Source organism: Limulus polyphemus, unplaced genomic scaffold, assembly GCF_000517525.1.
Source record: "Limulus polyphemus unplaced genomic scaffold, Limulus_polyphemus-2.1.2 Scaffold2647, whole genome shotgun sequence".
Lineage (NCBI taxonomy): Eukaryota > Metazoa > Arthropoda > Merostomata > Xiphosura > Limulidae > Limulus > Limulus polyphemus.
Window position 1 is genome coordinate 15,261 of NW_013668257.1, and position 23,952 is coordinate 39,212.

Sequence of the window (23,952 nt, forward strand, 5' to 3'; positions counted from 1 at the left end):
AGAAAGCTTCAGATATTTGACCAGGAATCTTTACAAAGTTCGAACATTACAAACTATTTAACTTCAGTGGATCCTCATGGGGCATTAGTATTTTTACGGAAAAATTATATAAGTTCACCACGAAAGACTCAGCCCGCGTGACCAGTGAATAACGAAGGACAAAAAAACTCGGCGTGTGTGGCAAAGGACAAAGCTAGCTAGCTTCCCGGCAAATCGTACCTACATCAACTCGTAATTAACTCGCTCATCGTAAACCCTCTATAATATCTCAAGGAAGTTCCAAGCTAGAAAGAAGACTTTATATTGCATGTAAGTTTGTGAAAATTTTGTTTATAAATCATTGTTTGTAATAACTGTTAATTGTATTGTTGTATATATATATTAACATGTATTTGTGTTAAAAAAAAGAAAACGGTGTGTATCAATCTTGTTGGCAAATATCATAAACTGACTATATATTGGCATGTATTTAAATACTAAATCCAAAGTATAATTTAACTAATAAATTTAAATTATCAGTTAACTCAATTTCAGACCATTTGAAAATCTATTACGTAACACACTATCCTACCAAGAGTCATGGGATACACCTTTGATTGCAGGAAAATGGGTGTGACGACGAAATATGCAAATAGTTTGGCCTATAAAGGTGATAAGTGGTTCCCTCGGAAGTCATTTAGCACTTGTGCACTGAACGATGAGTATTCGGAAAAACCTAACAGAGTTTTGGAGGGGAAGGATGGTTGGATGTCATTTGGGAAAATTGTCTATACGTGCTATTGCACAACAATTAATCATTCCCAGGTTGACAATTGGCATCGTGCTGAAGAAATGGACGTCCACAGGTGACAACGAGCCCAACAATACTGACTGACAGGAGCCGAGGCACCTTGAGAAGGCTGGTTACCTCATCTCGCCATCAGACTCTAGAGAATCTGTGTTTGGAGACGCAAGCAAACACAGACAACCCTATAAGTGTTTCCACGACACGTCGATAGTTGCATGCCATGAATTTAAATGGAAGAGCTGCAAGGCACTGATAACTAAAGCACACCATCGATTGGCATGGGGCAAGAAACACCGAACCTGGACCGTGGATTATTGGAAATCAGTCCTGTGGAGCGAGGAGTCACACTACACTCACTTTTAGTTTGATGGGCATGTTTGGGTATGAATGTTGCCTGGAGAATGCTTATTACCTGAGAGTGTTGTTCCAACTGTGAAGTTTGGAGGTGATTTGCTGCGCTTGATCACCTTAAAGATTATCTGGGAGATTCTCCCCATATCACGGGATGTCTTTACCCACTATACTGTTGTTCAACCAACTAATTGAGAAAACACGGTTTTCTTCATTTTTATATGTCTTAACTGAGCACATGAAAAATCAAGTGACCAGCCACCTGTGTGCTAGTCATTTTAGTGTTGAAATCTTTTTTTCCCCTAATAGTTCGCAGCAATAATAATGTGAAATCAGGTGTACCCTTTTGTAGTCGTTGACAATTTTTATGATAGAGAGAGAGAAAAAAAAGGGCACTTCTGGAGCACAACCCAGCAAATCCTCTTTACATGTCATTGCATCTAAGCTATATCACGGAGTTTTAACATCTGTTTACAAAAATATTTTATGCTGTGTGCGGAAAAAGTTTAGTGAACAATTAATTTCTAAACTAGATGTATGGAAACCTTATCTCTGCATTCACAGATTATGCATTAATAAAATCAACAAAAATTGATTCAGTTTTTAAAAATCTTTAATATTCTTTTCTATTCACGAACAAAATATAAATACTCATACTTTTACAAGCTAAACTGAATCTTCTAATTAAGGCTTTGTGCTTAATTTTCAGCAGTAATAAATTGATATGAAGTTTGTTGTTAATGGTGGTTTTAAACATTCTCATCTGGTGATGACCTTGGAATTTAATAAACTATTATACAGGGCCGAGCATGTTTTATTAAAAATATTCTGAATGTGCAAGTCAGCTAGTCACGTGACAATCACAGCTAATATAAAGTCGTGGTGGAACAGAATGTACGAATATTACATTTTGACATTGTTTTTTGTTTGTAAGTAAGGTGACACCGCTGAAAATTGATCACCTTTGGGAAGGACATTTAACACCCCTTTACAATGCAAAATATTTATCCACTCAAATAAAATAAATGTTCAGATTGGAGATTTAAAAGTTCAAAGATTAGATATCCATTGTATTTGACATTGGAAAACAAAGAAAGAAAGACCAACTTATGGAACCAGTACCATCCAAAAAGAGACCTGCTATAAGTTGTACCCCTGGCATGGTAAGTAAAGTACTGCATCTTCTAACGGGTGAGAATCCATAAGCACAAAAGTCAGTAACAAAAGCTACTCCTGTGCTTGAGACAACAGTACAAAATACAATCAGAAATAATTTCTTTCTAGAAAAAAAGACAGAAGATACATGTACATAATTTGCTTCCATGACATATTCATTCAACCATTTAATATTTCATACTTTAAGCACTGGATAGTGAAATGGGTATTCACAATATTCTATACAAAGGCATACTGGTCAAGTCATTAGATGCAGCACTTCTGGATTTCAATGTGATCGTATTGCTGAAATGAGCAATGGGAACTATCATGTACAATAGATTAGGGAAAGCATGCAGGAAGGAAGGACATGTTTTAGACATGACAACCTTTTGCAAAGGAAGCTATGCTGTACAATCACTGTCAAGACGTATAGTTGTCAGAAAGAACATGACAGGATGTTGTGACATGGACTGTAATAAAGTTACGAGGCTACAAAATCATTTTAATATAACACACCCAATACTACTTATACGGTGGAGTCCAAGGCCTCTTTCTTTCTCGAAATGATCTATTGGTTATTCTTACTGGTATGATTGTCAACTGCTCACCCAAATGCTGCAAAGAGAATGAGAGTTGGACAATTTGGGAAGATTAGTATTTCAAAATTGTCAGGGATGTTTTTTTATACATCAATGATTACAGGAAGACCAAGAAGAGTGCAGATGATCATCTAGGAAACATTTATATGTGTTTGTATGCTTATCAAAGTATCATTGTCTTTACTTCCACAGGCTTTTGTAACCACTGTATGACTGGTTTATGCATTATCTTCTTACAGGACAGATTGCTCTGTGTATGTGAGAAATGGCAGGCTGTTCACCAACTTCAGAGCCTTCCACATCTTTCTCTTGTCCATAAACGTAGCTTAGGTCATCCTTGCCTTGAAATGCATAGAAGAATGGCAGCAAAAGGCACTTATCTGATGCAATAGCTGCTGTTATTTTGTGTAGTGACAGGAAACTGTTATGTTCTATTTTAACCCAAAATTCCTTTGTGGCTGGACACTTACTGCAGTAGTAGATGCAAAGGACAATGGCATCTGCAAGGACCACTATTATCTTTAATTCAAGGACGTCAGAGTTATGAAGCACATCTTTTGGGTTGATTGTAATTAGGTACCTGTCTCAGGTGGAGTTGTCACTGCAGTCCTTATTTGATCACCAAAGCTTCCTGAGAGAAATAAGTTGCACTGTTATGATACTTTTTTGTTGATCCCAATTCTTAGACAAAGCATAACAAGGCTGCTTTGTTTTCATTAGCCATACCAAAATATTTAAATGTTGGAGTGGATAGATTAGCCTAGATATCACAAAGTTAACTGTTTTACCTCACTAGATTTGAGACTTGGTTTGTGGTCCTATCAGCTACAATGCAAATAGATGCTTCTTGTTTGAGGTGAATCATCTAGTATAAGATTATGGCTGCACTTTTTTTTGAATAGCTGTTTCACTGAGAAGAAATGACTGCCTTTTAGTTGAATGCATAGCATCAATTATAATAAACGTATCTATTATATCTGCCAGCAAGTTGATCACTTTCTGATCCTGTGATTCACCATAAGCACTTTGATTAAACTGACTTTCTGCCATAATTAAGACCACCAGATGTCTATAATAGAGATGGAGGTGTTATTGTAAATTATGCATACTTACCAGTTCTTGGATGTCTACTTCACCACCACAAGTTATCATTTGAGACACTTTTTGCAGCATACTCAATTCCAGTGGCTTGTAAGAATTCATCTCTTTGATCCTTTGTCTCTATTTCCTGAAATTCAAATGTTTCAAGCTTGCAAATGGCAAGTTTTTCACCTCTTGTATCCATACATGATTTAAGAGCCCTCTCTCTCTCCAATATCTTTTACGTTATCAAGTCCTTGTACACTTTGTCAGAAGCTCACTCTCCAGTTGCAGTGTTAGCAAATTCAATGGATGGTGTTTCCCTGAAAAGACTGATCACGTGGCAAGATATTTCTACAAGAACAACTTGTACTAGTGTTTAGTGGTTTGAAAAGAAGAAGCCAGTATGAATGTATTGAGGAGGGGAGGCAGGATGGTGTTTGTAGAGTATAAAAACAGAAACTTGAGGTAATACGTGCTCATGCTTTAATTGCAGACACTAAAACCATATGTATTTTTCTTTGAAACTAAAGAGGTGTATATAAGGTGTTTTGCAGAAGTATAATATTTTGTTCTTGAAATAAGCACTCATAGAGGCAGATTTCCTTTAGGTATAAATCCTATTTAGTAAAATTAATACTGAATGTTCGCTTTAGACCAAGTTTCTTTGAAATACACCTATCACAGTTATGAAATAGCTGTTGTAAAAACCGAGATTAGAGGTTAGTTAAACAGACATAAATAAATTATAATCTTATGAAACAGATGCTATTATGGTATATGCACCATTTTTGCTGATAGACCAGGAGGTAAGAAGAAAGGCTACAGTTGAAGAATAGTCCTGAGCATATTGCAATGGATCAGAAAAAACCCATGCATGAAGACAAGGTGTTGATACCACCAGATGTGAGAGGGAGGAATGCAGTTGTAGGAGTAGAGAGAGTAATAGAGGTACAAGAAGAGGAGGAGAGAACTGGAGAAGGTTCAATAAAGGAAACCACAACTGAGCCAACCAATATGGAGCTATCAGGAGGACTCAACATGGAGTGACTCTAATAAGAGAATGTACACGAAAGAGAAGACAAATAGGAAGATAGGCATAAAGAAAAATCTTGGACCATTTCTGACTGGAATCATCCACAGCCAGGAACAGGGGAAGTTTGGTGTTGAGATGAGTGGCTAAAACATCCAGAAAAAAAAGTGCCCAGTCACCAGAGGATTGAAGGTTCACTCTATAAGTAGTGTCTTATCAGGTCGTAAAAGATTATCTGCAACAAGAATCAGGGCACATGGGATATGACAAGCAATAAGAATTACTTGCACAGAATGGATGCAGAAAAAAAGAGGTCTAGAGTGTGAAAACAGAGAGAGCAAGACTGGGTGCCCCCTTTATGATTGGTATGAAAAACAACAGTAGAGTTGTCAGCATAGATTATTGTTATATGTCCACAGCCTATTGAATGAAAATGATCCAAATCTCAAAGTACCACCAACTGTACGAAGAGATTGATATGAAGGATTGATTAATCGTGTGACCACCAACCTGAAAGCTCTTGCCAGCTCAAATATGTCCCTAACCCTATCAGGGATGCATCTATAAACAAGATGGAGGAAAAGGAACATCTGCTGTGGTATTGGCTTTGTTGAGTCACCAGGCAAAGTTAACATGTAGGAAAGGAGAAATATGAATGGCGTATGACAAGGGATCACAAGTGAGGTTCCACTGATCATGCAGATTCCACTGAAAATGACACATATGAGCATGACCTAAAAGGATAAGGGATTCCATAGAATCCCAAAAGAGAGAGAACCTCCCAGACAGTGAGAGTATAAGGCCGAACCCTACCGAGATGTGAATTGAAAAATACACCCAAATGAATGAGATATTGAGTAGGTGTGAAATGTGACTTCTCCAATTTGACCAACCAACCCAGATGTGCTGATTCTTGGAGGAGAAGAAGAGTACAGTCATAGGAGGTTTGTCAGGACAGACCCAAAAGAAGACAGTCGTCAATATAAAGATGAATCCACAGTTCCAGGCTATAGATGTAACAAGCAAATGAGGGAGGACGGTGAACAGATGAGAATAAAAACCTGGAGAAGGAAGAAAAACCCATTTGATAGCTTCTTTCACTATGAGATCCATCATTGCTTTGAACAGATACTGGCAACAAACTGGACTTGAATATCAGTAGAAGGGGGGAAAACAAAATAATCAGCAAAAGAAAACAACAACAAAAAACATTGCACATATGGAAAGCAGCACAAAATTCTATTATGTGATAGGAGATAAGGTAAAGTGCTGGAATATTTCTTTTTAAAGTACTTTCCAAAGAAATGAACTTTTAAATATCACTAATCAACAGTATCACACACTTCTTGTGTTTCTCAGACAGTATCATACACTTCTAATGTTTCTCAAACAGTATCACACATTTCTTGTGTTTCTCACACTGCCATTTGTAGTTTTCAGTAGCAGAGAACCCAATATTATAGTCTGTCTTTTCACAGATGTCTTTTAAATTTGTTTATAAACTTTTGGTTCAGTTTGATGGTGTTATAAATAGTATTCCTATACTTCAATGCTCAAGTATTATTTTGTCTTCACCATGGAGGCTACATGTTAAAGTAACATCTAAGGTCCAGTGTAGTGAATTCTTTGTTCATCTGACTACATTATTTAAAGGTATACCTACTAGTGTGAACTTTTAAAGTTTTGTTTATTACAGCACAGCTCTGCTACAATGCTACATATTAAAGAAACTCTCTTTACCCAACTTTTGACACCAGTATGATCACATGGATCTTTTTCTTTGATCTGATTAGTAATTATTGTGTATTATAAAAAAACATTTAACTCTGAAATTATAAAGCCACGAATGTTACTTTTTATTGCTCTGTTAACTACACAAGTTAATATTTGTTGGGTAAAGAGATAAGTTATATAACAAAATTCAGCTGGAAAAATACTAACATGCATAACACACATGTCAATATGTCTCAAGAAATTTACTTATGTAGTGTTATTTACAAGTAACTTCTTTTAGCAACAAGTTTCAATTACTCTGATGTCTGAAAAAGGATATAGCTTCAGAAATATATGAATCTGAATCTTTACAACACTCGTTTGATATGCCAGACAAGTTACTATTTTGTTCAATGCTCAAATTTTTTTCACTAGATGAAATGAAAGACTGAGTGAATTCTGAAGTTACTTCACAAGGTGGAAGAGGAATTTTATCCAATTCAATAATTTCATCAGAGCATTGATTTTTTGTATGTTCTTCAACAACTGCAGATTTGCTAGAAAGCCAACTCTGTGGATTTGGTTGAGTTTCTGATGAGCCACAGGGAATTTTCTTTTTTTTGCTTGTCTCTTGATGAGTTTCAGAAAAACATGCATACAAGTTTTCAGATTCTCTACTTGACTTTCTCTTAGAATTATTTCCAGATGAAGAAGTTAAATACAAAAACTGGGGTGGTGCAAACTCCATGGGCCGCTCTGCTCTTTTGATTTCTATCCAGTCCATTTGACTCACTGAAAAAGACATAACTAAATATAAAATAGGATGGAGACTTGATGGAATTTGTACATTATGATGAATTAACAGTTACACTGATATCAAAAACCAAAGCATTATATTCAATCTAAGTGCTGGGGCAGCCATTCTCCTGTCAAAATGGGTCCATCCTCCCCTAAATTTGTTTCTTAATAGATAGCCATTTTAGTTAATATGACATAAGGGGAAAAAGTCTCATCAGCTGTAAGACCATAAAATTTCTCCACAACTCTGTGGAGCACAAGTTAAATATCTGAAAGATTATACTTTCTAATAAAAAAAAAACCTTCTCAAATGTGAGTTTGGGCTAGACAGTAACGATTTTCTAAAGATCAGCTAAAACAATTCATTAAGCTGAGAGAGATTCAGAAGAATTTTAAGATCCATTATCTTAGAACTAATGAATGTGGTATCTTGCAACTTCTTTCTTGTTAACTGTAATTTCTTCATTGACCAAGCAGAAAACCACTAAGTGTATTTTAGGAATGAGGCTGGTTGAATAATCAAGTGGCATTAACATAGCGACAGTTTCAGCTAATTTATCAATTTCTTAGCAAGAAAGGAAACAAATGAGGGTGTTTGACAAAAAGCACAGTACAGGTTCTAAAAGACAAGTTCTACACTTAAAAGAATCTCCATTCTTTCTGATATTCTGTCATGTAAATAGCATAGATTCTAGAAAGAAGCTAAAAAATACACAAATACATATTTCACTTCACAAATGTAAAAAAAAAACCTATAAAAAATCAACATTTTTAGCCTTTTTTTCACATTTTCAAACACTGCCTGAAAATCTGGACATAAAGTATTAAACTTTTTGTTAATTTCAACCAGTCCTGTATGGATTAATTAAAGCAATATGTAAATAAATGTACTGAAAAAAAAACAACTAATTCACACATGCTATAAAATGCTGATCTTCAATTATGCAAACTGATGACAATATAGGAAAGAAAATGTTTAGGCATACAAAAAACTTTTCTTTCATGCAATGTAAAAAGAATGTAAAATAAATAGAATAAAACAACTTGCAGTGTTTCAAACTTTAAAAATTAGTTACTTTTTTTGTGCAATTCCTCTTTCTTAAAATCTTTCTCATTCAGACCATCCTTCCCAATATCCCATGGTCTGACCTGAATGGGCTTTTCTGGAGCCACAGGAGTTTCTTTTATTTCTGACTTAGAAGCAGTTGACTCTTGTGGTTCTAAAGCGACAGTACTATCGATATAAAGTTCTCCTGTAACAACAAAAATGCATGGAACTTATAATCCTGTACAACATATTGATGAATATTCACAACATAAACAAATGGCTCAAGACAACCATAGTAAGAATAATATAAAAAAAACTAAAGTAAATATTACTATGTTTACTTTAGGTAGATAAATACAAAACTTAAAAAACTTAAAAACATGAGACATATGTAGTACAACATTTTATATTTACTTTTATTGAAAATTTAACACTACACACCTTAAAAAACTTCAGCTAGATTTAACTGCAGACCATTTTTTCATGTTTGTATCAATTATTTCTTCTATGTCAGCATGGATATCAGACTAACAAACATACTCTAGTCAAAAGCATCAATTCCACAAAATCCTATCTACTCTTAAAATATGTAGCCATAAATTTATGTGTTCTTTAAAGAATGTTCATTTTGAGTGTTTCATCACTTTTCTGTTGCCATACGTTCTGGCTATTCTACTCTTACAATATGTAGCATCTTCATAAATTCATGTGTTCTTTAAAGAATGTTCATTTTGAGTGTTTCATAACTTTTCTGTTGCCACACTATCTGGCTGTTTTGACTCTGTTGTTTATAATAACAATGGTATATTAACATCATGAAAATCTAAATTTAAAAAAGAAACAAGTTATAAGGTTCTTTAGCACAGAAAATATTTTGATGGATTTCAGTTAAATGATAAATGGGAGACTCGTGAGTTAATTGATAAGAAGTCATTTCTGTTTTTCAATTTTGACATGGATCATGATAAATAATTGTTTTATTCTGCCTTCTATTAATTTCAGTGAATGTATAAGAGTTTTGTTTTACAACAGGAAAAAATAACGTTTTAGTGATGCCTCAACAACGACACTGATGCCTGGCAGATGTAGTCTTATGATACACTACCATTTGCTCCTCATGAATCAATTCTAAAAATAATTTCATACAATGAAACTGCTATGGAAAATTTTGTCTTTTACTTGCTTATCTTATCAGAAACTCGTGGTCTGTGAATCAGTTTCATTGTATATCAAAACAGTGTTTTTGTAGCTTCTTCAATCCAAGTTGCACAGATTTGATGAAATAGTTTGATACTTTAGAAGAGCTTTCTATAGATTATTCAGCTTCTGAAAATATATTCTTCATTTTTATGCATAATATTTTTATGAATTCATAGCTTTGAAAATATAAGCAAACCCTCATCCCACTGCTCCTTTATGAGATTACATGCATTTATACTGGATAATGTCACATTTCCTGTTCAAAAACTCAAAAAATTCTTCTCGGATCCACAATTATCACTGATCTGAATCATTTTGTAATGTGATGAGGAGTCTGAACCTTAATGTGCCCATCAAATTTAGTATAACTTCAACCACACTTTACAATTATTAACCCAAAACCACAATAATGCCCTATCTCCACATTATCAAAAATGTTTTAAAGTGATCCAGATTTGGAATTGGACCAAATTTGGGGAGGACTATCCCATTCTGACTTCCCATCTTGTGTAAAATTTCTGTGTACATCAAGGGCAAGGGTAATTAAAAAAAGATTCATTGTGACATGTTTTTTTTTAAAGAAATTATTGAAAATGCTTACCTTCATTGTATAATTATGGATTTTTATGCCTTCCTACATTTAGGTAAAAACTTTGCTATAAAGTTTTGATTTTTAAAAAACGTTTCACTGGCATACAAAAATAACTATTTTACCAAAATTATAAGCAAATGGATTCTTTCTTTAAAATTTTTAATCAGAAGTTTTCACTCAATATATGCAATAAGCTTTGAACCCATTTTATGTATTGATCTATTGTTTTCATTATTTTAGTGTTTTTTCTTTGTCCATTCAGAAATTCACTTAAGCCTATAAGGCCTAATACATCTTTTCTTCTACCAACATATGATCAAGTTAAGCTTTTGTAATTTGTTTTGACACTAGCTTATATACAGTTGAAAATAAAGGAACAAAGTTTCCATTACATGTTCACATCACTGTATCATATATTATAATAATAATAACAGACACCCAATATAGCCCAAGTGCTTTTGGAAGGTAGTTGATAAGACTCGGCATGGTCTACAGCCTTTCAGGTGTGTGGTAAATTCATGTTTTGTGGATAGCATGATGTTTCAGGTACTAGTGGTTCAAACTGCAGGTACAGCTGACAGACAGTCTTCCCTCTGGTCAGTATTATTTAGGTTCTGCACAGTTAAAGCCAAAAAAAAAAAGAATACCAAACTGCTCTTTTCAAAATGATAATTCCCAAACACTCATAATTTATCTAGAACAGCTACACATTTGTTTTTCTTCTTTAACAGGGCAGAAGCTCCATAATAAAAAGACATGCATAGTTGTTAAGTCACTCAAACTTAAAATCAATATGCAGGAATCCTCCTGTTAGAATATGTTTATAATGAATGGTCTGTTTAGTCTAGCAATGGAATAATAAATGTAGTATTTTATTTTGTTATATAAAACTGTTTGACTGTTCCACACTTGTTCTCACAGTTTCAGTCTATCCATTGTATCCTTGAATCTTTTGTTATTTGTGGTCCAATAGTGATACTAGAGGAAATTACCACACATGTTCTAGCATTTCAAAGTACAATAAAAATGCTTTATTGCCTCAAGAAATGCATCCAGACTACTTAGAAAGGTTAAAATTAGTGTAATACTTGCTTTTGACAAAGTTCTTTGTAATGTAGATGTACATTTTCATCCAGTGCTGCAATCATCTGATTGCAGGTTCTTTGGCTACAGGGAGGTCTTATGCTTTGTGTGGTACCTGGAGTTGTGGGCAGACTTAATGATGCACATGAAAAATAGGGAGCACTTTGAACAAATCCTGAGGACCCGCATGAGCCCTTGACTAGTCAGTATGTAATACTTAGGCTATCATTACTAAACTAAAGTAAAATTTTATATTAAACATTTCTAATAGAAACAAGAGATTTTCAAATAGTTAAACCTAGTTATTGCATACATGCCATATGCTACAAACCTTACAGCAAAAATATTTTGTAATTAAAAATGTTAAAGTGTCTTTATAACATAATATTTTACATAAGAAAGTTAAATACTTAATTTTAAGAATTTACCTTTGTAATTCTCATCATCATAAACATCATTAATTTTCAAGTTCTTCCTCTGCCGGACTTTAGCCAATCTTGCTTCTAGCAAACTCTGTCGCTTCTGTTTCATCTTGTCTCGTACTGTCCTTTGTTTTACTGTCTGTTTATGAAAACAAATGCTTACATGACAAGGTTACTTATTATATAATTGCTTCATTAGTTATTTGAAATACTCAACTAAGAATTTCATCATCTTGCATATTCTAGCTTATTAAATCCTTATCTCAAGGATAAAGAAGTAACAGAGTTAATAGTCACTGGGTAAAGTCCTTTTCTTTTTAAATAGAACTTCAGAAAACTCATGTTAACATAGAAAAATATTCTGTTAAAAAAGTGTAAATTATAAATCAAAAACCATGTGAAAACACTTTGAATGAGAAGTAGTAAGTTAGAAAAAATAATGTACTACCTTGCTATAAAACAAAGTAAAAAAATTCTAAAGTATTAAGGCTCAATCTCTGGGAAGCACACATTCTCAACTCTCTCGCCAATTTTACACAATATACACTATTGTTTGAGGAATCTTGAAGAGGTACAATAATTTTCTTTTTTGGTAGATGGACAAATTACTTTTACAAAACTTTAACTGATATCATAGTGTTATTATAATACAATATATATATATAGATTCAAATAACCATTGAGAACTGTAAAGACAACAAGCAGATTTTCTGTCAAGATTGCACATAACTTGGAGGACAGATGTCAGAAGTACTGGATTCAAAGTTTACTAGCAATTTTAGGCAGAAAAATACTTGATGTGCTACCAGTATAATAAATATGGATGCAATCATGACAGGTTACCAATTGTAGAGAAAGTAAGCTGTAAAAGAAGCCAGAGAAGAATTTCTATGGTTGTAATAAACGTGTCAAATGTTCAAAGAGAAACACATCTAGAATTAGTATATTTACAGAATCATTGTAAGACATGGACAGCAATGGCCAGAGCTGTGACAGTGGAGAAACAGAAAACCACTATATCCACAGAAAAGACCATTGCAAAGAACTCCTCAGATGAAACCCTACAGATATCTATATCTTATTCAATCTTTTCCATATCTCAGGATCTTCTGTGCACCCAAACTTTAGAAAAACGTATACAATTTGTCTAGTTCACTCAGAGATTCATTAATTTAAAAAATGCTATAAATAAACTGGAGAATTCAATTGGCAATTAATTACTCATTAATTCTGTCTTTATTTAAGACTTGTTTCAAACTTCTTGTGCTTAGCAAAGTGCAAAGCACAATTTTAAAATCATATGTCAATAGTCAAGCCATGGTGCACAGGAGGACAAATTCTTTGTTGTAATTAATTCAAAGGTGATAAATAATTAGCTAATTAGCTATTATTTATAATCAAGTAATTATTTGAGAACCATATTTTCTTCAGTTTAGTAAAACATTTGTTAACACCGAACACTGGAAAAGTAATTATTTATAGCCTATGAACAAAGGACCGCTTAGTCCATAAATGAAGCTTAGGCATTTCTTTTCACTTTGACCATGACATACTTACATGTAGGTATGCAACTCTCATGAAAGTTTTTTATAAAAATGAAACTAGTGGATGAAATTCTTTTAAGTTTGAGATGAAAGGTCCTATACGTATGTAGTTTTTGAAAAATATATTTAATTTTTGATTTTTTCTAAAGCAATGTTTTTCTCATGTTGCCCATCTAACATGCAAAGTAATTTTCATTTTAGGATTAAAAATAATTTTATACATCAAAATATTTCCAAATTTCACATGCAAAATCCTTATAATGTCTGGACAGTTATCAAATGCTTTTTAAAGAAAAAACATTATATCTTATCTGTTATTTTCATTAACGAATATCTGTACGGGTTTAGTTGATTTGACCAATCTCGTAACCACCATTTAAAAAAAGGAAATAAATGTAAATTATCCCTCTTTCATTCTAGAATGACTACAAATTATAACATGAAAACACAAATGTTCAGACTAAATAGCTTAAATCTCATAATGTTATACATTTATATATATTTATAATTTTTATTATATTGACCTTTCAGCCATGCCTGGCTAACAATACAAAAGATTCCATATCTGATAATATAAAACCGACCTTTAGTCTCTACAAAATGACCTGCCTTGGTTAGGAGATTAGTATTTTGTAATATACAGTCACAGTTTAATTATTATACATTATTTATGTATATAAATTATTACTATGTACAAATAACTTCTTAAAACATAGAACAGTAAATAAAGAAGTAAAACGAACAATTATCTCTCCTAGTTATGACCTTTGTTCTTGGTTGTTGCTTGTCGTAGCTTTCTAAGCCTTTTAAAATTTTGCACATGGAGGATGCAAAACAAAATAATTTTCTTTAGGTTTTATATATACATTTGGATAACTAAAAAATCATAAATGACTATATTGATACCATAGAATTCCACTATAGTTTATCAAGCTTAGTAACTAAGCTGTATTTCGGTCTAAAAAAAATATGAAATTTCGAGCAGACTAAAGACATAACCTACCTCCTTGAAATCATGGTTTGAAAGAATGAGATGGTCCTAAAACTTTAAAATGGCTGAGAAAGCCACTAGGGGGACATTATGAGCTTTTGATTGGTTATTTGTATGTCATATATAGAAGTATGTATATGTATATTCCAAAAATGTAAAGAGGTGAGCGGGGCCACTGTGTTTCATTCAGTACATGAGTAATTTGAGTTCCTAATTTGTACAGAACTATGGAATTTGTATTTTGACATCACAAACATCTAATTTGAACCAGTGCTGCATTCAACATACGATGTGACACAAAAAAAAATAGTAGTTCAAGAATATTTTGAATGCAAGTCAAGAAATATAATGACATGGCTTTTGACCCAGGTGGAAAGGGATATATAATCTTACAATTCAGAAATCTATTATAATAATATTTAGTTTTGGTCTGTCCTGAAAATGCACAAGCACCTTACAATCTAAATGTGCATGCACGCGCATTTAATTTCAACAGACATAAATATACTTTAGTAGACATTTTGTACAACATATTAAAAGCTTATCAAGATTGTTAAAAAAGGTCTAACATTAGGTTGTAGAGTAACATTATAAGTTAATTTATTAATAGTATTAAATACGGTAAAGTTTAGCCCTAACCAAACTAAGGCAAAAACATCCACAAGTTACAGCGTTATCTCTTTAGCAAATATAGTCCATACATAATAAAGGCTTATCCAGTGTAAGGTCCGAGACAAGTGGACTTAGTGTGGTGTCTGCGATTAGAATTATTTAGTATTATTCAAGAAATTCTGTACTTAAAGAAGTACTGTTGCAATAAAAATACTAATCTGACTGCAAATGTTTTGTGGGAATCTATTAATATACTATTAAACAACTCTCTTTGTGCTGTTTTAGTTTTCAGATACCCAAAATTTCAAAATTTGTCTTCCGTGTCATCATACACATATTACATTACACCTATGTGGGAATCTATTAATATACTATTAAACAACTCTCTTTGTGCTGTTTTAGTTTTCAGATACCCAAAATTTCAAAATTTGTCTTCCGTGTCATCATACACATATTACATTACACCTATCCAGCCAAGCTTCTCACATGCAACAAGTTTGTAAAATGAAATAACCTGCAAATGATTATGTAATACATCTAAAATATGTAACAAAAAATTCAATAATGAAACATTACACTCATTGTTTTACTGAATATATAGTCTAACTCTACTGAGGTTACTCTAATGTTAGTGAAAGACAACGCTCTTTCAAATTATCAATCCTATTGACACAGGAGGTCAAAATGTGCATGTCACAAGTTTTTACTAAGTTACATTCAAACTTTAATAAAACTATATTTTCAATGTATGTTAATACACTTGTCATCAAAAAGTAGTATATAACTCACATTTTTATATTATCCAAGTTTTAATTTCATAATTTTAAATGGAAATATTTAAATAAATCCTGAAACTTCATATCTGAGTCACATGATGTAATAGTGTGCTTTTGACTTCTCATTTATAGATATTTTCTCTTCACTTACATGGCTTTACATTGTTCAACCAACTAGAAACACACACATTCTAAATACTGACAATCCAGAATATAAAATCTAAACTTATCTTCTTGCTTAACTGACATATCACTATATTTGTTCAACCCACACTGACAGCCCCCCCCCCCCATATCCTTTTAAGAAGTGTCAATAATTCTCTCTGACATTGCTATTGGACATCAATAACAGCCAACAGAAGTTAACATTTTCTTAAATTAAAAATGTATTTCCAATACATACACAGCATGGTCACAAGTAAATAGACACCACCTTTTAAAAAAAAATGAAATTTTTCAGTCATATTCATATGAATTGATATATTTATAATCTAATTAATATCTAGTAGATCTTCCTTTCGCTTCATGAAGTTCGTTGATCCTTTGGGGTATCGTAAGAATCATCTTGTCAATATTAGATTGTGGAATTTTTGCCCACTCTTGCTTCAAAACTTGGAATAGATCACTCTTCAAAGTTGATTTTTTTGGTTGTTTCTTGACTTGTCGGTCGAGTATGGCCCAGAGGTTTTCGATGGGGTTCATTTCAGAAGATTGGCTTGGCCAGGGCAACTTCTGGATACCATTTTTTTCCTGCCACTTTTGGGTGTTTCTAGCAGTGTGACACGGTGCTCCATCTTCCTGGAACAACATTGTGTTCTTGTCCACGAAACCTGAGGAATAAAGTGGCAAGAGTCCTTCCTCCAATATTTCACAAAATTTATGTTGCCAACGCACTCCACTAAGCTCGATCTCCCACCAACCCAAACAGCTCCCCAAACCATCATGCTGAAACCACCATGCTTCACAGTTGGCTGCAATCTGTTGAGCCAAAACTTTTGGTGAGGCATTCTCCAGACGCATATACTTCCACTGTCCAAAAATTGAGCGAATCTTGATTCGTCTGAGAACAATACGGTCTTCCAAAAGTCCAGAGGCTTGGTCATCATATCACTTTCGTCTGACTATGTTGGCAGGTCTTAATTAGGGCTTCCGTCTAGCTGCTCTGCAACGATAACCCAATCTGTGGAGAATCCACTGAACAGATTTCGGGCTCATCCCACCAACTTTGGCCACTTCTGCAGTCGTTAATCTGGGATCCATTTCGATGCTCCTCTTGACAACCCTTTTTGTCCTCTCTGATGGACCAGTACGACCCGGACGCTGCTCAGTTGTTTCCTTGCCATGTTTCCTGAACTGCATGATGACTCTGTTGATTTTTGAAAGTGGGATTCCCAAATTCTGCAAAATATGCTGCTGACTTATTCCACCATCTGCTTGACCAACTATTCTTCCTCTAACAAAATCTGACAATTCGAGAGAACCTTGAGTTCTAGGCATGTTGTAGCACATGATAATTAGTGTGTGGACCATTTTCATTTATATAGTGCTCTGTGAACACAAATTAGTTAGCATAAATCAGTTAAATGACAAAAAATTAAGTGTCTATTTACTTGTGACCACTCAGTGTACATGCCATATTATTCAGAATAACTATTACTCAACCCCCAGGGTTTCTTCCTTTGCCCATCTAAGCATTTGCTTGGTTTTTTCATGTGTGATAGTCTTTTATACCCCACTCAACTGCCTTTGGTGATATTTATCTTGTGATACTCACTCTCTACCTATGTCAATGCACCCTCTATCCTGGTACTGTATATAAGCACCTCATTCAGATAATATTATCAGTTTTTCAAGACTGACCCATTCCTTAATCTCTAACATTGGCTCTTAGCAGGGAGGAAGAGTGGGAGAATGTGAAAGGAGGTAAGTATTATTGGAAATACATTTTTAATTTAAGAAAATGTTAACTTCCAAAACATACTTACTTTCTCTTACACTACAGCTAGAATCCCACATTGATAAGGTGGAGGGGCTGGTGAAAGCATTATCCATAGAGAAAGCATCTGCACAGATCATGAGTGTGCCAATAGAAGATTGGCACCCTGGTGGGGGAACCACATTATATCCAGAACAGGCATGCTCTTCACCCTGAATTTAATTAATGTACTGTGGGTGGAATTTTACATGATTTATCATGTTTATAGGCCAGGCCCAAACAAGATAGCTAAGGTTCCACTACTCAGAGTTGGAATTAAAAGGCAATGGTCCCAATATCCCAAGTTGTTGGCTAGGGAAACTGGACCGCAAACTACATATATATATATATATATACTTATGAGTGGATTCCAGCCTGTAGCCATAGAGTGAGGCGCTATGAGCCACCGGAATCACAATGAGAAAGTAATCAAAACTGAAGTGGATAAACCTTCTCCTCAACCTGAAGAAGTTCAAAAGTCAACATTCCAGACTTGGAATGAAGGGATCATGTATGCCTTACTCAACCTGTGGAAACAACTCAACTGGTTTGGAATTATAAATGCTCATCCTCATTCCCCAACCATGTAGGCAAGGTAAATTCCACTTGCTTTCAGAATTATGGGTAGGATGTGGAACAAAGTGTACTCAACCAAAGACCCAGATGGGATTACACTGCATTCAGAATTATGAAGAGACAGGGGATCTTCTTCCATGAACAATGTACTAAACCAATACTGATCTAAAAGAAGGACCACACTCAACTCAACTGGATAGCCAAGTGTCAAATTTGAACCCGTATTATGAGTGGGCTCCTGCATAGGCTCGTGCCAATCCCACCAACATCTAGGAAAAAATATCCAGGGACCCAACTTTGCCCTGTTCTTCAAGAGCGGAGGAATTCACTCTAACACACTGGAGGAAAAGCCTCTATCCACTATCTCAGTGACTGAACTCCCTAACTCCACTAGTAGAATTGTGGGGGGGGGGGGGTAATGTGCATTGGGGAGTCCTGAGGAACAATTTTCTAGAAACAGTGCATTAGGTGAACTAAGTTCCCTAAATTGATGGAAGCAAACCAACCCTGATTTATTCAATCCAAAGATCAACAGGGACAGACAGGATGCTTTATTCATGATAGTCTATGAGTGGTGGTCCAGCATAGTACAGTAATACCACCCAGTCAGCCTCTAGGTGGTCTTATGGAACACCTCATTTCTACAGAGCCTGTTGCAACCTGTATAAAATATAGTGAATTATTGGTTGGTAGTGCAAAATTGACATGATAAAAAGCACGCCTGTTAAGGCAACACTTGCCACAGCATGGGATCCTGTGAAAATGAGGTAAGGGACCCTGAAAGGTAGCAATGAAAAAAGCAGAAATGGTTACGATAGCTACAGGGAGTTAGGCAAAAAACCCCAGATGAAGATACAGCCAGATCATGCAAATAATGTGAGATAAAAGTATTGGGGGAGGTCCACATACCAGTCTGCACAAAGTCCTCCAGCAGCCAATTCAACTGGGCTGCTAAGGACATAGAAATGTGACAAACCTGATTAGACATGACTAGTTGAAGATTCCTTGACTTTAAAGAGAGCCCAGAATAGAAAGTCATTGTCTAGCATCTCTAAAGGCATTAGTGTGGGCAACAAAACCTTCAAGACTCTCACTGAATATGATCATGATCAAAATCTAACCAGATAGAAATGAGAAATAGCGATTAAATGAATTAGGGAAAAGGATTTATCCCTTTCCCTGTCTAACAGTGTCTTTGGTAAGAAGAACCTATCTGAGGACACAGAGAGAATAAGAAAGCAGTCTGTGGACAAACAGCACAAATCACTCCAACCAGTGAAGTCTGCAGGTCAGCAGCCACGAAAAATAAACCTTCAGGTAAAGGGGATACAGGGCATATAAGAGTCAGCTCACAAACAGGTGTTTAGAAATAGCATTTAATGTAACCTTAATAAGCCAGTTAGGTAACTGGAATGGACATTTGAGATCAAAGAATTAATGAGACTTGAGGAATTCAGAGAGCACTGAGGACTCAAAGAATATTCAATTGTGAGAATTGAATGGTAGTCGCTAAGACCACCTTAAACAGGACTGTTGTGGAAGATGCAAAACCCCTGCCAAATAGCCAGGTAAAAAAACAACAACAAAAAAAACGAGTTATGGTTGGCACTTCTGATTGAAGTGGGTTCAACCTCCTCTCAATTTGCATGCCAATATGCATGTCATTTCCATTGATAAGTGTTCACATTGGGATTAAGCAAAAACTGAGACAGATACATAGCAAACTTAGAAATTAAACCCAGATGCCATATGAAAGACTGCATAACCCCTATGCCTGAAGCTTGAGCTTCTGGACAGCTGGGTGTACCATGTCAGATCATGGCTGGCTCCATAGAAATGGCCAAAGGAGAAGTGGAAGAGGAGAACACTCTGGAGGGTATCACAGAAGCAGAAACCAGGGTGTAGCTGGTCCTATCAACAGTTTAGTACCTTTGGTAACATATAAATTGGAGGAAAGGCCTAGAGTTGTAATCCTGTCCTGTCTTGACTGAATGCATCCATTGCCAAAGCCTGAAGGTGAGGTACTGGAGACCAAATTGCCAGTAGTTGGGTGATCCAAACGAGAGGCAAATCCACCAATCCAACAGAACTTCGTGATGCAGCATCTATTCTGTCAGGAAAATTTGTTTGAATTGAGACAACTGACCTGCTACTGCAGGCATCACCCGTGAAACGTGGCAAGCTAGTAGGGTAATATGACAGGAATAGTCCCGAGAAAGGAGGTCCAAGATTCAAAAACAAGGAGCCATGGACCAAGTGCCTCCTTGATAAGAAACACGAGACACCACCATGGAACTGTCAGAGTGAAGCTTGAAAATTTTCCCCTTAATAAGCCCAGACTATGAGGCATTGCCTTTTGAATAACAAGAAGGACTAAAACATTATGTAGGGAAGCCTCGTCATCCATGCATAGACCCTGGAATTCTTGACTGTTAGTATATGCACCCCATCCCTGAAGCAAGACAATCATCAAGAAATGGAACAATGGACAAAATGGTGGTACAGAAACCCATATCTTAGTAGTAGCCCAACTTCATAACTGCTAGAGATCGAAGAATGATCCTGACTAAGAAAATTGGGGAATCCAGTGAATTGATGTTTATGGTCCCTACGTCACATAAAGACCAATAAAAGGATCTCTTGTACTCTTGTCCCAAAGGCATGAGGGATTTGAGTGATGCCCACATTCCCAGAAGAGAAAGAACCATGCATACAGTGGGAGAAGGAGAGGTGAGTAAAATTCAGGCTTCTTATTCCATAGCATTGAGCCAGATGGGAGTTAGCTGAGCCTGACTGAAAGATGAGATGAAAAATAAAAAAATACCCAGACTGATGACATATTGAATTGGAGCAAGAATAGATGTCTCAGCCCTGAGAATGAAGTCTAAACAGGATGTTCTGACAATTGATGAGATGTTGCTAGCAGTAACCAGTCATCTTTGGAGTGGCATGTGCACAATGGAAGGGAATGGAGATGAGGAGAAAAACTCATATGATACAGCAGAACCCAGAAGCTGATGTTAGTCCAAATGTAAAAACCCTGAAATGCAGTACATGACTGTTGTGCAAAAAAAAAAATAACCCTGATAGTGGTGGGACACCACCACAATATCAATGTGCAGATAGGAGCTGATTATAATGAACTTGGACATCCACAATCTAGTAAAAAAAAACGTCAACTATGATTGAGGATGGAGTAACTTGTGAAAATTGGAGAATCTAGGCATTGATACAGACAAGAAAGATCGATGACTGGACTATTCAACCTCCTGTCTTTTGAAGCCCAATAACCAACTGGAATTATACCTCAAAAGAACTGGCATGATTCTCTCACTATCCCAGACCAACCAAACTCTGACAGCCCTAGAACTAAGTTCCAAATCCTGAGGATCTGCAGGTGGAGGAGTGGATAACAGTGGTGAAGGTATGAACTGAATGACTAATCCTGACTCAAGAATCGGTAGTGCTTCTGGATCCATAGTTAAGATTACCATATGTCCATAAGTTCTCAGCACCGAGCCCCCACAGACCCTGAAGGCATACAATAATCATCGACGTCTCTGGTGGCAATCATACTGAGCAGCGGAACCCTTGGATATAGACAGAATATATTCTAAGTACCAGTGTACCTAGGGCTGATATCGGGGGTTGGGACCCACAAATAGGGGTAGAACTATGACCCTCTATAGGGGTCGATGAAAACTAAGATGACAAGGCAACAGGGATAAATGTAGAAGTCTACAATTGAACCAATGTGCATGCTAATAATGGTTCCAGCTCTTCTCAATGAAGTGAAAGAAAAAAAAAATTGAATTTTGGAGTTGTAAGTCCATAGACTTACTGTGTCCCATTAGGGGACATAGATTCACTCAGTCTAACTACAAACTCCCACTTAGAACCAAGAAATTCGAGGAGCATAAGTGTTATTTGAGAGTTGGAAAATGACTCCACCTCGCAGTGGTAGGCTAAAATCATGAAGTTCCGACAATGTGTCGGATAAGGCATAACTTTCCCTTGACGTAACTGAGAAGTAAACTTCCCTACATGAACCACAATATATGTGGATGGAGAGAAAACTCAAAATTCACTCCCAGACTTTTCAGTCATCAAGTAAGGAGCAGGCTCAAAAGCAACTGGGGAAAGACCCAAAACATCACACTCTTGATATACCATGTGAAGAAAACATGTTTCAACAGTATACTGGTCTGTCTTCTTCATACCTGAAAAGTAAATCATTTCATTATGCTTATGAATTGTTTTTTGTGAACTCATTATTATATTAGCATATTGTGCTTCTTTAATCAACTATTTATAGTTTAGTTAGAAAGCTAGATAAATGATAGTAGTTTTGGGCATATTCTATTCTGGTGTTCAATATATTTTCTTTGTATTCTTAAATGAATATCTGAAAGCTACATGAATTTTTGTTGACAACCAAACCAGTGTAATGATAAAAAAAAGGCTTACTAAACCATACACCCAACCACAAGACAACTAAAGAGAAAAAGTGCTATCTTTCTTGGTTTTCTTATACATTTTTATATATTTCTTAACAAATTAAATAAAATGTAAAAATTAGAAACTTCTTATGTCAGATAACAAAACTTAATGATAAGTGTGATTAATATACACAAAAACATAGTGGTTGCAAACAGTTTACATATATCACACACATCTCCTATAGTAATAAATGTGAGTAATGTGTTGCAATAAATAGTGGCTACAAACAGTTTATGTATATCACACGCATCTCCTACAGTAATAGGTGCAGGTTATATCCTGCAATACATACTGGCTATAGACACTTATGTATATCACATACATCTCTTACAGTAATAAGTACGAGTAATATCCTGCAATACATATGTGGCTACAGACAGTTTATTTATATCACACACATCTCCTATAGTGATAGATGTGATTAGCTGTTTTGCAGAATGGCTGTGTAAAATACATGATCCTGTCTGAGGTAGGATACGTGTGCAACAATACATAATGTAACTCTGTGCTTTCTTAACATATCCTCTCAAAACCAAGTAAGATTTTGCTAAAGCTTTTAAGTATCTTGTACACAAAGAATGACATTATTTTAATTAAGTCTAACAAAAATATATTATTTATCTATTGTATTAGGCCATCAAGAAATTAATGTGGCATTTTTGAACACTTTCATTAACTATCCCCCCAAAAAAGGCACATCACGTATAATAGTTAAACAAACTGCCTAAATGTCACGTTAGTGTAGCCTATATAATGTGTAAAGTTTAGTACACTCTAATCCCTTATAGTGATGGCACACAACAAGACACACATTCGGCATGTAATGCTGTTTGAATACAAGAAGGGAAACAACGCCTCTGTAGCCATAAAAAATATCAAAGCAATTTGTGGAAATGTTTTGAACATTCATAAGTGTCAACGATGGTTCAGTATATTTCGTTCAGGTAACTTTAGCCTTAAAAACTGTGATGGCAGGGGCCGACATGTTGGAATTGATACTGAAGTTCTGACGATGCTTGTTGAAGCTAACCTAAGGCAACACAATCGTGAAATGGCCCTGAAATTGCATGCTTCATAAAACAATACATAAACATCTAAGGAATATGGGAAAATT

The 23,952-nt window shown here is 35.2% G+C and overlaps 1 protein-coding gene across 3 annotated transcripts in view; it reads right to left on the bottom strand.

Moving 5' to 3' along the window:
* Positions 1 to 6,678: 6,678 nt before the first annotated feature.
* Positions 6,679 to 23,952, bottom strand: part of LOC106467525 (coiled-coil domain-containing protein 174-like) — a 128,773-nt gene continuing 111,499 nt past the window's right edge. For all 3 annotated transcript variants that reach the window (XM_013927889.2, XM_022395722.1, XM_022395723.1), the window contains 3 exons: positions 11,871 to 12,003; positions 8,596 to 8,772; positions 6,679 to 7,513 (listed from right to left, as the gene is read on the bottom strand). In XM_013927889.2, coding sequence (XP_013783343.1) covers positions 7,032 to 7,513; positions 8,596 to 8,772; positions 11,871 to 12,003 — 792 coding nt within the window. In that variant the 3' untranslated portion in view covers positions 6,679 to 7,031. The remainder of the gene's footprint in view (positions 7,514 to 8,595; positions 8,773 to 11,870; positions 12,004 to 23,952) is intronic.